This window comes from Oncorhynchus mykiss, chromosome 13, assembly GCF_013265735.2.
Source record: "Oncorhynchus mykiss isolate Arlee chromosome 13, USDA_OmykA_1.1, whole genome shotgun sequence".
NCBI classification, from domain to species: domain Eukaryota; kingdom Metazoa; phylum Chordata; class Actinopteri; order Salmoniformes; family Salmonidae; genus Oncorhynchus; species Oncorhynchus mykiss.
The window spans coordinates 51070958-51086315 of NC_048577.1; the positions used below are offsets into that span (position 1 = coordinate 51070958).

The 15358-nt window shown below is 47.3% G+C and overlaps 1 protein-coding gene across 2 annotated transcripts in view; it reads right to left on the reverse strand.

The window, feature by feature from the left end:
• LOC110485210 (adhesion G protein-coupled receptor L1) overlaps positions 1-15358 on the reverse strand; it is a 219579-nt gene that overhangs the window by 60339 nt on the left and 143882 nt on the right. For both annotated transcript variants that reach the window (XM_036941434.1, XM_036941435.1), the window contains one exon: positions 14980-15089. In XM_036941434.1, coding sequence (XP_036797329.1) covers positions 14980-15089 — 110 coding nt within the window. The remainder of the gene's footprint in view (positions 1-14979; positions 15090-15358) is intronic.

The window sequence follows — 15358 nt, forward strand, 5'->3', positions numbered from 1 at the left end:
AGTTCTACTCTCCTCTCTCCTCTCTACATTTACTGGGAGCAGGAACAGATAGAGTTCTACTCTCCTCTCTGCATTTACTGGGAGCAGGAACAGGTAGAGTTCTACTCTCCTCTCTACATTTACAGGGAGCAGGACAGGTAGAGTTCTACTCTCCTCTCTACATTTACTGGTAGCAGGAACAGGTAGAGTTCTACTCTCCTCTCTACATTTACTGGGAGCAGGAACAGGTAGAGTTCTACTCTCCTCTCTACATTTACTGGGAGCAGGAACAGGTAGAGTTCTACTCTCCTCTCTACATTTACTGGGAGCAGGAACAGGTAGAGTTCTACTCTCCTCTCTACATTTACTGGGAGCAGGAACAGGTAGAGTTCTACTCTCCTCTCTACATTTACTGGGAGCAGGAACAGGTAGAGTTCTACTCTCCTCTCTACATTTACTGGGAGCAGGAACAGGTAGAGTTCTACTCTCCTCTCTACATTTACTGGGAGCAGGAACAGGTAGAGTTCTACTCTCCTCTCTACATTTACTGGGAGCAGGAACAGGTAGAGTTCTACTCTCCTCTCTACATTTACTGGGAGCAGGAACAGGTAGAGTTCTACTCTCCTCTCTACATTTACTGGGAGCAGGAACAGGTAGAGTTCTACTCTCCTCTCTACATTTACTGGGAGCAGGAACAGGTAGAGTTCTACTCTCCTCTCTACATTTACTGGGAGCAGGACAGGTAGAGTTCTACTCTCCTCTCTACATTTACTGGGAGCAGGACAGGTAGAGTTCTACTCTCCTCTCTACATTTACTGGGAGCAGGGACAGGTAGAGTTCTACTCTCCTCTCTACATTTACTGGGAGCAGGGACAGGTAGAGTTCTAACCTCCTCTCTACATTTACTGGGAGCAGGAACAGGTAGAGTTCTACTCTCCTCTCTGCACTCTACATTCACTGGGAGCAGGGACAGGTAGAGTTCTACTCTCCTCTCTACATTTACTGGGAGCAGGAACAGGTAAAGTTCTACTCTCCTCTCTGCACTCTACATTTACTGGGAGCAGGACCAGGTAGAGTTCTACTCTCCTCTCTGCACTCTACATTTACTGGGAGCAGGAACAGGTAGAGTTCTACTCTCCTCTCTACATTTACTGGGAGCAGGACAGGTAGAGTTCTACTCTCCTCTCTGCACTCTACATTTACTGGGAGCAGGGACAGGTAGAGTTCTACTCTCCTCTCTGCTCTCTACATTTACTGGGATCAGGGACAGGTAGAGTTCTACTCTCCTCTCTCCTCTCTACATTTACTGGGAGAAGGAACAGGTAGAGTTCTACTCTCCTCTCTACATTTACTGGGAGCAGGAACAGTTCTGGGAGCAGGAGAGTTCTACTCTCCTCTCTACATTTACTGGGAGCAGGAACAGGTAGAGTTCTACTCTCCTCTCTACATTTACTGGGAGCAGGAACAGGTAGAGTTCTACTCTCCTCTCTACATTTACTGGGAGCAGGAACAGGTAGAGTTCTACTCTCCTCTCTACATTTACTGGGAGCAAGAACAGGTAGAGTTCTACTCTCCTCTCTACATTTACTGGGAGCAGGAACAGGTAGAGTTCTACTCTCCTCTCTACATTTACTGGGAGCAGGAACAGGTAGAGTTCTACTCTCCTCTCTACATTTACTGGGAGCAGGAACAGGTAGAGTTCTACTCTCCTCTCTACATTTACTGGGAGCAGGAACAGGTAGAGTTCTACTCTCCTCTCTACATTTACTGGGAGCAGGAACAGGTAGAGTTCTACTCTCCTCTCTACATTTACTGGGAGCAGGAACAGGTAGAGTTCTACTCTCCTCTCTACATTTACTGGGAGCAGGAACAGGTAGAGTTCTACTCTCCTCTCTACATTTACTGGGAGCAGGAACAGGTAGAGTTCTACTCTCCTCTCTACATTTACTGGGAGCAGGAACAGGTAGAGTTCTACTCTCCTCTCTACATTTACTGGGAGCAGGAACAGGTAGAGTTCTACTCTCCTCTCTACATTTACTGGGAGCAGGAACAGGTAGAGTTCTACTCTCCTCTCTACATTTACTGGGAGCAGGAACAGGTAGAGTTCTACTCTCCTCTCTACATTTACTGGGAGCAGGACAGGTAGAGTTCTACTCTCCTCTCTACATTTACTGGGAGCAGGACAGGTAGAGTTCTACTCTCCTCTCTACATTTACTGGGAGCAGGGACAGGTAGAGTTCTACTCTCCTCTCTACATTTACTGGGAGCAGGGACAGGTAGAGTTCTAACCTCCTCTCTACATTTACTGGGAGCAGGAACAGGTAGAGTTCTACTCTCCTCTCTGCACTCTACATTCACTGGGAGCAGGGACAGGTAGAGTTCTACTCTCCTCTCTACATTTACTGGGAGCAGGAACAGGTAAAGTTCTACTCTCCTCTCTGCACTCTACATTTACTGGGAGCAGGACCAGGTAGAGTTCTACTCTCCTCTCTGCACTCTACATTTACTGGGAGCAGGAACAGGTAGAGTTCTACTCTCCTCTCTACATTTACTGGGAGCAGGACAGGTAGAGTTCTACTCTCCTCTCTGCACTCTACATTTACTGGGAGCAGGGACAGGTAGAGTTCTACTCTCCTCTCTGCTCTCTACATTTACTGGGATCAGGGACAGGTAGAGTTCTACTCTCCTCTCTCCTCTCTACATTTACTGGGAGAAGGAACAGGTAGAGTTCTACTCTCCTCTCTACATTTACTGGGAGCAGGAACAGTTCTGGGAGCAGGAGAGTTCTACTCTCCTCTCTACATTTACTGGGAGCAGGAACAGGTAGAGTTCTACTCTCCTCTCTACATTTACTGGGAGCAGGAACAGGTAGAGTTCTACTCTCCTCTCTACATTTACTGGGAGCAGGAACAGGTAGAGTTCTACTCTCCTCTCTACATTTACTGGGAGCAAGAACAGGTAGAGTTCTACTCTCCTCTCTACATTTACTGGGAGCAGGAACAGGTAGAGTTCTACTCTCCTCTCTACATTTACTGGGAGCAGGAACAGGTAGAGTTCTACTCTCCTCTCTACATTTACTGGGAGCAGGAACAGGTAGAGTTCTACTCTCCTCTCTACATTTACTGGGAGCAGGACAGGTAGAGTTCTACTCTCCTCTCTACATTTACTGGGAGCAGGAACAGGTAGAGTTCTACTCTCCTCTCTACATTTACTGGGAGCAGGAACAGGTAGAGTTCTACTCTCCTCTCTACATTTACTGGGAGCAAGAACAGGTAGAGTTCTACTCTCCTCTCTACATTTACTGGGAGCAGGAACAGGTAGAGTTCTACTCTCCTCTACATTTACTGGGAGCAGGAACAGGTAGAGTTCTACTCTCCTCTCTACATTTACTGGGAGCAGGACAGGTAGAGTTCTACTCTCCTCTCTACATTTACTGGGAGCAGGGACAGGTAGAGTTCTACTCTCCTCTCTACATTTACTGGGAGCAGGGACAGGTAGAGTTCTAACCTCCTCTCTACATTTACTGGGAGCAGGAACAGGTAGAGTTCTACTCTCCTCTCTGCACTCTACATTCACTGGGAGCAGGGACAGGTAGAGTTCTACTCTCCTCTCTACATTTACTGGGAGCAGGAACAGGTAAAGTTCTACTCTCCTCTCTGCACTCTACATTTACTGGGAGCAGGACCAGGTAGAGTTCTACTCTCCTCTCTGCACTCTACATTTACTGGGAGCAGGAACAGGTAGAGTTCTACTCTCCTCTCTACATTTACTGGGAGCAGGACAGGTAGAGTTCTACTCTCCTCTCTGCACTCTACATTTACTGGGAGCAGGGACAGGTAGAGTTCTACTCTCCTCTCTGCTCTCTACATTTACTGGGATCAGGGACAGGCAGAGTTCTACTCTCCTCTCTCCTCTCTACATTTACTGGGAGAAGGAACAGGTAGAGTTCTACTCTCCTCTCTACATTTACTGGGAGCAGGAACAGGTAGAGTTCTACTCTCCTCTCTACATTTACTGGGAGCAGGAACAGGTAGAGTTCTACTCTACTCTCTACATTTACTGGGAGCAGGACAGGTAGAGTTCTACTCTCCTCTCTACATTTACTGGGAGCAGGAACAGGTAGAGTTCTACTCTCCTCTCTACATTTACTGGGAGCAGGATCAGGTAGAGTTCTACTCTCCTCTCTACATTTACTGGGAGCAGGACAGGTAGAGTTCTACTCTCCTCTCTACATTTACTGGGAGCAGGAACAGGTGGAGTTCTACTCTCCTCTCTACATTTACTGGGAGCAGGAACAGGTAGAGTTCTACTCTCCTCTCTACATTTACTGGGAGCAGGAACAGGTAGAGTTCTACTCTCCTCTCTACATTTACTGGGAGCAGGAACAGGTAGAGTTCTACTCTCCTCTCTACATTTACTGGGAGCAGGACAGGTAGAGTTCTACTCTCCTCTCTACATTTACTGGGAGCAGGACAGGTAGAGTTCTACTCTCCTCTCTGCACTCTACATTTACTGGGAGCAGGACAGGTAGAGTTCTACTCTCCTCTCTACATTTACTGGGAGCAGGAACAGGTAGAGTTCTACTCTCCTCTCTGCACTCTACATTTACTGGGAGCAGGGACAGGTAGAGTTCTACTCTCCTCTCTACATTTACTGGGAGCAGGAACAGGTAAAGTTCTACTCTCCTCTCTACACTCTACATTTACTGGGAGCAGGGACAGGTAGAGTTCTACTCTCCTCTCTGCTCTCTACATTTACTGGGATCAGGGACAGGTAGAGTTCTACTCTCCTCTCTCCTCTCTACATTTACTGGGAGCAGGAACAGATAGAGTTCTACTCTCCTCTCTGCTCTCTACATTTACTGGGATCAGGGACAGGTAGAGTTCTACTCTCCTCTCTCCTCTCTACATTTACTGGGAGCAGGAACAGGTAGAGTTCTACTCTCCTCTCTACATTTACTGGGAGCAGGAACAGGTAGAGTTCTACTCTCCTCTCTACATTTACTGGGAGCAGGAACAGGTAGAGTTCTACTCTCCTCTCTACATTTACTGGGAGCAGGATAGGTAGAGTTCTACTCTCCTCTCTACATTTACTGGGAGCAGGAACAGGTAGAGTTCTACTCTCCTCTCTACATTTACTGGGAGCAGGACAGGTAGAGTTCTACTCTCCTCTCTACATTTACTGGGAGCAGGAACAGGTAGAGTTCTACTCTCCTCTCTACATTTACTGGGAGCAGGGACAGGTAGAGTTCTACTCTCCTCTCTACATTTACTGGGAGCAGGGACAGGTAGAGTTCTACTCTCCTCTCTACATTTACTGGGAGCAGGGACAGGTAGAGTTCTCCTCTCCTCTCTACATTTACTGGGAGCAGGAAGAGGTAGAGTTCTACTCTCCTCTCTGCACTCTACATTTACTGGGAGCAGGGACAGGTAGAGTTCTACTCTCCTCTCTACATTTACTGGGAGCAGGAACAGGTAGAGTTCTACTCTCCTCTCTGCACTCTACATTTACTGGGATCAGGGACAGGTAGAGTTCTACTCTCCTCTCTACATTTACTGGGAGCAGGAACAGATAGAGTTCTACTCTCCTCTCTGCTCTCTACATTTACTGGGATCAGGGACAGGTAGAGTTCTACTCTCCTCTCTCCTCTCTACATTTACTGGGAGAAGGAACAGGTAGAATTCTACTCTCCTCTCTACATTTACTGGGAGCAGGAACAGCTAGAGTTCTACTCTCCTCTCTACATTTACTGGGAGCAGGAACAGGTAGAGTTCTACTCTCCTCTCTACATTTACTGGGAGCAGGACAGGTAGAGTTCTACTCTCCTCTCTACATTTACTGGGAGCAGGAACAGGTAGAGTTCTACTCTCCTCTCTACATTTACTGGGAGCAGGAACAGGTAGAGTTCTACTCTCCTCTCTACATTTACTGGGAGCAGGAACAGGTAGAGTTCTACTCTCCTCTCTACATTTACTGGGAGCAGGAACAGGTAGAGTTCTACTCTCCTCTCTACATTTACTGGGAGCAGGAACAGGTAGAGTTCTACTCTCCTCTCTACATTTACTGGGAGCAGGAACAGGTAGAGTTCTACTCTCCTCTCTACATTTACTGGGAGCAGGAACAGGTAGAGTTCTACTCTCCTCTCTACATTTACTGGGAGCAGGACAGGTAGAGTTCTACTCTCCTCTCTACATTTACTGGGAGCAGGAACAGGTAGAGTTCTACTCTCCTCTCTACATTTACTGGGAGCAGGAACAGGTAGAGTTCTACTCTCCTCTCTACATTTACTGGGAGCAGGAACAGGTAGAGTTCTACTCTCCTCTCTACATTTACTGGGAGCAGGAACAGGTAGAGTTCTACTCTCCTCTCTACATTTACTGGGAGCAGGAACAGGTAGAGTTCTACTCTCCTCTCTACATTTACTGGGAGCAGGAACAGGTAGAGTTCTACTCTCCTCTCTACATTTACTGGGAGCAGGAACAGGTAGAGTTCTACTCTCCTCTCTACATTTACTGGGAGCAGGAACAGGTAGAGTTCTACTCTCCTCTCTACATTTACTGGGAGCAGGAACAGGTAGAGTTCTACTCTCCTCTCTACATTTACTGGGAGCAGGAACAGGTAGAGTTCTACTCTCCTCTCTACATTTACTGGGAGCAGGACAGGTAGAGTTCTACTCTCCTCTCTGCACTCTACATTTACTGGGAGCAGGACAGGTAGAGTTCTACTCTCCTCTCTACATTTACTGGGAGCAGGAACAGGTAGAGTTCTACTCTCCTCTCTGCACTCTACATTTACTGGGAGCAGGGGCAGGTAGAGTTCTACTCTCCTCTCTGCTCTCTACATTTACTGGGATCAGGGACAGGTAGAGTTCTACTCTCCTCTCTCCTCTCTACATTTACTGGGAGCAGGAACAGATAGAGTTCTACTCTCCTCTCTGCTCTCTACATTTACTGGGATCAGGGACAGGTAGAGTTCTACTCTCCTCTCTCCTCTCTCCATTTACTGGGAGAAGGAACAGGTAGAGTTCTACTCTCCTCTCTACATTTACTGGGAGCAGGAACAGGTAGAGTTCTACTCTCCGCTCTACATTTACTGGGAGCAGGAACAGGTAGAGTTCTACTCTCCTCTCTACATTTACTGGGAGCAGGACAGGTAGAGTTCTACTCTCCTCTCTACATTTACTGGGAGCAGGAACAGGTAGAGTTCTACTCTCCTCTCTACATTTACTGGGAGCAGGAACAGGTAGAGTTCTACTCTCCTCTCTACATTTACTGGGAGCAGGAACAGGTAGAGTTCTACTCTCCTCTCTACATTTACTGGGAGCAGGAACAGGTAGAGTTCTACTCTCCTCTCTACATTTACTGGGAGCAGGAACAGGTAGAGTTCTACTCTCCTCTCTACATTTACTGGGAGCAGGAACAGGTAGAGTTCTACTCTCCTCTCTACATTTACTGGGAGCAGGAACAGGTAGAGTTCTACTCTCCTCTCTCCTCTCTACATTTACTGGGAGCAGGAACAGGTAGAGTTCTACTCTCTTCTCTACATTTACTGGGAGCAGGAACAGGTAGAGTTCTACTCTCCTCTCTCCTCTCTACATTTACTGGGAGCAGGAACAGGTAGAGTTCTACTCTCCTCTCTGCTCTCTACATTTACCGGGAGCAGGAACAGGTAGAGTTCTACTCTCCTCTCTACATTTACTGGGAGCAGGACAGGTAGAGTGCAGGACAGGTAGAATTCTACTCTCCTCTCTACATTTACTGGGAGCAGGACAGGTAGAGTGCAGGACAGGTAGAGTTCTACTCTCCTCTCTACATTTACTGGGAGCAGGAACAGGTAGAGTTCTACTCTCCTCTCTACATTTACTGGGAGCAGGAACAGGTAGAGTTCTACTCTCCTCTCTACATTTACTGGGAGCAGGAACAGGTAGAGTTCTACTCTCCTCTCTACATTTACTGGGAGCAGGAACAGGTAGAGTTCTACTCTCCTCTCTACATTTACTGGGAGCAGGAACAGGTAGAGTTCTACTCTCCTCTCTACATTTACTGGGAGCAGGAACAGGTAGAGTTCTACTCTCCTCTCTACATTTACTGGGAGCAGGAACAGGTAGAGTTCTACTCTCCTCTCTACATTTACTGGGAGCAGGAACAGGTAGAGTTCTACTCTCCTCTCTACATTTACTGGGAGCAGGACAGGTAGAGTTCTACTCTCCTCTCTGCACTCTACATTTACTGGGAGCAGGACAGGTAGAGTTCTACTCTCCTCTCTACATTTACTGGGAGCAGGAACAGGTAGAGTTCTACTCTCCTCTCTGCACTCTACATTTACTGGGAGCAGGGGCAGGTAGAGTTCTACTCTCCTCTCTGCTCTCTACATTTACTGGGATCAGGGACAGGTAGAGTTCTACTCTCCTCTCTCCTCACTACATTTACTGGGAGCAGGAACAGATAGAGTTCTACTCTCCTCTCTGCTCTCTACATTTACTGGGATCAGGGACAGGTAGAGTTCTACTCTCCTCTCTCCTCTCTCCATTTACTGGGAGAAGGAACAGGTAGAGTTCTACTCTCCTCTCTACATTTACTGGGAGCAGGAACAGGTAGAGTTCTACTCTCCTCTCTACATTTACTGGGAGCAGGAACAGGTAGAGTTCTACTCTCCTCTCTACATTTACTGGGAGCAGGACAGGTAGAGTTCTACTCTCCTCTCTACATTTACTGGGAGCAGGAACAGGTAGAGTTCTACTCTCCTCTCTACATTTACTGGGAGCAGGAACAGGTAGAGTTCTACTCTCCTCTCTACATTTACTGGGAGCAGGAACAGGTAGAGTTCTACTCTCCTCTCTACATTTACTGGGAGCAGGAACAGGTAGAGTTCTACTCTCCTCTCTACATTTACTGGGAGCAGGAACAGGTAGAGTTCTACTCTCCTCTCTACATTTACTGGGAGCAGGAACAGGTAGAGTTCTACTCTCCTCTCTACATTTACTGGGAGCAGGAACAGGTAGAGTTCTACTCTCCTCTCTCCTCTCTACATTTACTGGGAGCAGGAACAGGTAGAGTTCTACTCTCCTCTCTACATTTACTGGGAGCAGGAACAGGTAGAGTTCTACTCTCCTCTCTACATTTACTGGGAGCAGGAACAGGTAGAGTTCTACTCTCCTCTCTACATTTACTGGGAGCAGGAACAGGTAGAGTTCTACTCTCCTCTCTCCTCTCTACATTTACTGGGAGCAGGAACAGGTAGAGTTCTACTCTCCTCTCTACATTTACTGGGAGCAGGAACAGGTAGAGTTCTACTCTCCTCTCTCCTCTCTACATTTACTGGGAGCAGGAACAGGTAGAGTTCTACTCTCCTCTCTGCTCTCTACATTTACCGGGAGCAGGAACAGGTAGAGTTCTACTCTCCTCTCTACATTTACTGGGAGCAGGACAGGTAGAGTGCAGGACAGGTAGAGTTCTACTCTCCTCTCTACATTTACTGGGAGCAGGAACAGGTAGAGTTCTACTCTCCTCTCTACATTTACTGGGAGCAGGAACAGGTAGAGTTCTACTCTCTCTACATTTACTGGGAGCAGGGACAGGTAGAGTTCTACTCTCCTCTCTGCTCTCTACATTTAATGGGAGCAGGAACAGGTAGAGTTCTACTCTCCTCTCTACAATTACTGGGAACAGGGACAGGTAGAATCCTACTCTCCTCTCTGCACTCTACACTAACTGGGAACAGGGACAGGTAGAGTTCTACTCTCCTCTCTGCTCTCTACATTTACTGGGAGCAGGAACAGGTAGAGTTCTACTCTCCTCTCTACATTTACTGGGAGCAGGAACAGGTAGAGTTCTACTCTCCTCTCTGCACTCTGCTCTCTACATTTACTGGGAACAGGGACAGGTAGAGTTCTACTCTCCTCTCTGCTCTCTACATTTACTGGGAGCAGGAACAGGTAGAGTTCTACTCTCCTCTCTACATTTACTGGGAGCAGGAACAGGTAGAGTTCTACTCTCCTCTCTGCACTCTGCTCTCTACATTTACTGGGAGCAGGAACAGGTAGAGTTCTACTCTCCTCTCTACATTTACTGGGAGCAGGAACAGGTAGAGTTCTACTCTCCTCTCTACATTTACTGGGAGCAGGAACAGGTAGAGTTCTACTCTCCTCTCTACATTTACTGGGAGCAGGACAGGTAGAGTTCTACTCTCCTCTCTGCACTCTACATTTACTGGGAGCAGGGACAGGTAGAGTTCTACTCTCCTCTCTACATTTACTGGGAGCAGGAACAGGTAGAGTTCTACTCTCCTCTCTACATTTACTGGGAGCAGGAACAGATAGAGTTCTACTCTCCTCTCTACATTTACTGGGAGCAGGGACAGGTAGAGTTCTACTCTCCTCTCTACATTTACTGGGAGCAGGAACAGGTAGAGTTCTACTCTCCTCTCTACATTTACTGGGAGCAGGAACAGGTAGAGTTCTACTCTCCTCTCTGCACTCAGCTCTCTACATTTCCATGGGTTCCTACAGGCTTCGTCAGCAGCAGTTGTAGACGAACAGTTGTAGATGGGCCTTCCCAACAACGCAGAGAGAAAGAACATAGAGAACTAATAGGAAAGGAATAACACCTAGTAATACATTTACCAATAAATACACAATGAGTAACGATAACTTGGCTATATACATAAAGTACCAGTACCTAGTCGATGTGAAGGGGTCATTGAGTAGATATAGTGGGGCAAAAAATTATTTAGTCAGCCACCAATTGTGCAAGTTCTCCCACTTAAAAAGATGAGAGAGGCCGTAATTTTCCTCATAGGTACACTTCAACTATGACAGACAAAATGAGAAAAAAAATCCAGAAAATCACATTGTAGGATTTTTAATGAATTGATTTGCTCGGCAACATGATATGAATCTACTGTGGTGTTGGATTTCTACTCCAGGAAATATATATATAGTATATTATAGTATAGCATAGTGTTGTTTAATGATGTGTGGTGAACTTGGAAATACATATAGTGTGTAGTATAGTATGGTATAATAAGGTATAGTTCATACAGTACACTCAGTATGTGTTGATAGAAGCCAGTTGTGAAGCAAGACTTGACAGAGTGAATCTGTGTCACAACAGTTTGTCTTGCTCTGTTCTGCCCAGTGAAGACAAAGTGATGTCTCTGTAAGGGCTTGCAGGGTTTTTGGCACTGTGAGATATGACTTGACTTGTTGGCTGTTGTTATGTTCTGCTGGCATGCTCACACATCCTAACACACACATCAACACACACACTAACACACACACAAACACACACACTGGCCGCCTCTTCTGAGCTCATCTGACAGTGCTGTGTCGACTCAGCTGCTTCGCCTGTCACCTCCACGTTTCAGGTGGCTGGTAACACAAAGCACTGTGTGACACGCACACAGAGGACCCTGTCACACACACACTTGCACGCAAACACCCACACACACACCCACACGTGTCATGCCTGCACGCATCATGCCAGGTGCCAACAGCGGTCCTTTAAACACCCTCCTTCTATCCCTAACCCCTATCCCTCACCCGTTAAGTAGAACCAAACAAACAAACATATGTCACCCATAAAGACACCAAAACACCCTGCACTCCCAGTGAGCCATGAAAGATGGGGCATTACCAGAGCGATTAGCAGCAGCAAATTCAATTAATCTCTGCAGAGGGAGAGGGGTAGAGAGCGGGAGGGATGGTACCCCCCTCTCCTGGTAATTAATAGAAGCCCAGTTAGATGTCACTAGGTTTGGGATGAGATTACCTTCTCCTGGTAATTAATAGAAGCCCAGTTAGATGTCACTAGGTTTGGGATGAGATGACCTTCTCCTGGTAATTAATAGAAGCCCAGTTAGATGTCACTAGGTTTGGGATGAGATGACCTTCTCCTGGTAATTAATAGAAGCCCAGTTAGTTGGCATTAGGTTTGGGATGAGATTACCTTCTCCTGGTAATTAATAGAAGCCCAGTTAGTTGCCACTCTAGGTTTGGGATGAGATGACCTTCTCCTGGTAATTAATAGAAGCCCAGTTAGTTGCCACTAGGTTTGGGATGAGATGACCTTCTCCTGGTAATTAATAGAAGCCCAGTTAGATGTCACTAGGTTTGGGATGAGATGACCTTCTCCTGGTAATTAATAGAAGCCCAGTTAGTTGGCATTAGGTTTGGGATGAGATGACCTTCTCCTGGTAATTAATAGAAGCCCAGTTAGTTGCCACTCTAGGTTTGGGATGAGATGACCTTCTCCTGGTAATTAATAGAAGCCCAGTTAGTTGCCACTAGGTTTGGGATGAGATGACCTTCTCCTGGTAATTAATAGAAGCCCAGTTAGTTGCCACTAGGTTTGGGATGAGATGACCTTCTCCTGGTAATTAATAGAAGCCCAGTTAGTTGCCACTAAGTTTGGGATGAGATGACCTTCTCCTGGTAATTAATAGAAGCCCAGTTAGTTGCCACTAGGTTTGGGATGAGGAGGACTGTAACACTGAATCTAATTCACTCAGGATCTATTTATATTCTGGTGGCAGAGCCCGACAACACGTAGGGTGGTGCGGCGGAATGCGGCGCGGGTGGGGAGAACTAACGTGTATGTGTGTGTGTTTGCAAGTCTGGTCTGGCCCACAGCCCATCCCTGAGGGAGAGGAGAAGACTGACGGAGGACTGTTCTAATTGGCTCGTCTTTCTCACTTCAGACAGCCAAGACTTTTCATCACGACGCGATCAGGTTCCAATTTTCTCATAACCCGCTCCACCCTCCTTCCTTCAGATCCAATAAACAAGCTTCTTTAATAGAAGACGGGAATAGGAAAAATGCAAGTCAGCAGCTATTTAATCATCACTTTCGATTGGCTCCTGTGTGCAGTCAGAGGGAAATGTCTGGTCTGGAATAAGAGAGAATAAGAGAGGACGGAAGAGGAAACTATTTATTTATAACCCAGGACCAGATCACCACCTAACAACAAAACAACACCAGAGTAGACCACATAAAGTAGAACATAGCAACAAGGGGCCAGCCAACCTGACCACCACAACAAGTCAACTCACATCTCAGGGCTACATTCAGAGAGAGAGATGATAGAGGAGACTGAAAGAGGACATGATCTCACCCAAAGGCTGCAGGGCAAAAGAGAGAGAGAAGAAGAAAGATAACACAGACTAGAAAACCTTCCCCAACAGCAAAGGTCACAGTTATAACTTTTACTGTTGCGATGGTAACAGGACTCAACCCTGAACTACAGTATATATCTAGAGGCAGGTTAGCTGAGGGCCTGTGAGCACCGAGCAGAGGAGGGTCAGAGTTCATCATAATCTTAAGGGGGCACAGCCAGCCATGTAGGACAGCTCCTCTAGAGGCCTGGAGGCCATGCTGCACTTTGTGTTGCACTTGGACAGTTGAAAGTGGAGTGTTGGGACAACTCCTACAGGTGACAGTGGAGTGTTGGGACAACTCCTACAACCTGCAAAGAGAAAAGAAAGCGACATCGGAAGATAAAGAGAGGGAGGGAAAGAGATGAGATCAATGGAGAGAGTGAAAGAAATGTGGCAATGGATAAAGAGTAGAATATAAAGAGTTGTAGAAGAACGGCATGAAACCAAGAGAGAGAAGGCTGACAGAGAAGGAGAGATGAAAAAAGGCGATATTGACATGGAGATATGTTGAGAGGAAGAGAGGAGTGTGAGAATTCAGAGAAGAGGTCAGGGAGTTGTTGATGTCGGTTTTGCTTTCTTCAGTTCCTGTACTCACGGCTCCCTGAAGGAAAAAACAGACATTCACCCACAGAGTATATTTTACCCACCTCTTCCCTTCATCCCTCCCATAGTCATCAACCAACCCCCCCCCCCCCCCCCCCCCCACACACACACACCACACTTCTGTCTCTTCCCAGTGGAGGGGGGATGAGGCGGCAGCCCCCTGGAATACTCCTGCACAGTGAGAGGATCAATGCTGAGAGTAATACTACATGAGGAGGAGGGGACACTGTCTGAGCAGAGATTTTCACATGACTGAGGCTCCACACAACACCAGAATCCTCACCCTGTCTGCCTGTGGTCTTGTGTTCTTGTGTGTGTGCATGCTTTAGGGTGTGATTGAGAGTGTGTGAGAGACAGTGTGTGATGTGGGTGTGTGTTTCTGCGTGTGTTTGTGTATGTGTGTGTGTGTGTGTGTTTGTACTTGTGTTTGTGTGTGTGTATGAGCAACAGAGCGTGTGCGTAATGTGTGTGTACGTGCGTGTGTGTGTGTGTGTGTGTCACACCTGCCACGGAGATGTGAGCAGCACCCGAGGGAGCCGGCAGCCAGTTACCATGGGGATATTGAAATGTGCACATCTTCAGGGTCATGTGGTCTAAAATAAGCCCTTTGCTGTTTGTGTTAACATTGTGGCATGATGACACAGACACAGTCTCCTGCCTCCCAGTCTCACTGTGGACAATGTTCACTGTTCTTGGAGATCAGAGGGACCACTAAGATGTTTGGCACCAGATAAAGCAAACTATCAGGCCCAGGGGTCAACGTGTGTGTGAGTGTGGTGGTGTGTGTTACCGCTATGATCGGCAATAAAGGCTGACCCCTCGCTGTACTGCTGTATGAAGTGCTTATCTGCCATGGTGTTTGTGGAGCACCTTCCCCGTGTGAAAATCTCTCTCAGCCTCTGGAGCGTTGCACTGTCGATGGAGAAAAAGGGTTTAGTGCTGTGTGTGTGTGTGTGTGTGTGTGTGTGTGTGTAGGTGTGTTTGTTTGCAGGTGTGTGTGTGTGTGTAAGAGAGAGAGAGAGCAAGAGCGAGAGAGCAATGTGTGTCTGTCTGGTCTGGTCTTGGTCTGTCTGTTTGTGTGTGTGGCTGAGTGTCTGAGAGAGCGAGTCTGCGTGTGTGTTGGTGTGAATGACAGTCAGTTGCTGAGAGGGCTGAGAGGGGTTAGGTTGGGGAGAAGGGGGATGGGGATGGGGGGGTGGGGAAGGGGGTGAGGGGGGTGGGTGATGGGGGGTCTGGGTACTCACTGTAGGGGACACACTCGTACTGTATCTCCAGGTACTTGTAGGTCCCTGGGCAGGGGTCTGGGAACACATCGGACCCTGCCACCACCACACACTGGGTACGGTTATTACATCTGTCCCACAGAGAGAGAGAGGGGGAGAGAGAGAGAGGGGGAGAGAGAGAGGGGGGGGGGGGGAGAGAGAGAGAGAGAGAGAGAGAGAGAGAGAGAGAGATATATAGAGATATATATATATATAGAGAGAGAGAAAGAGTGAGAGAGAGAGATAGAAAGAAAGAGAGAGATAGAAAGAAAGAGTGAGAGAGAAAAAGAGAGAAAGAGCAAGAGAGAGAGAAAGAGCAAGAGAGAGAGAGAGAAAGAGCAAGAGAGAGAGAGAGAAAGAG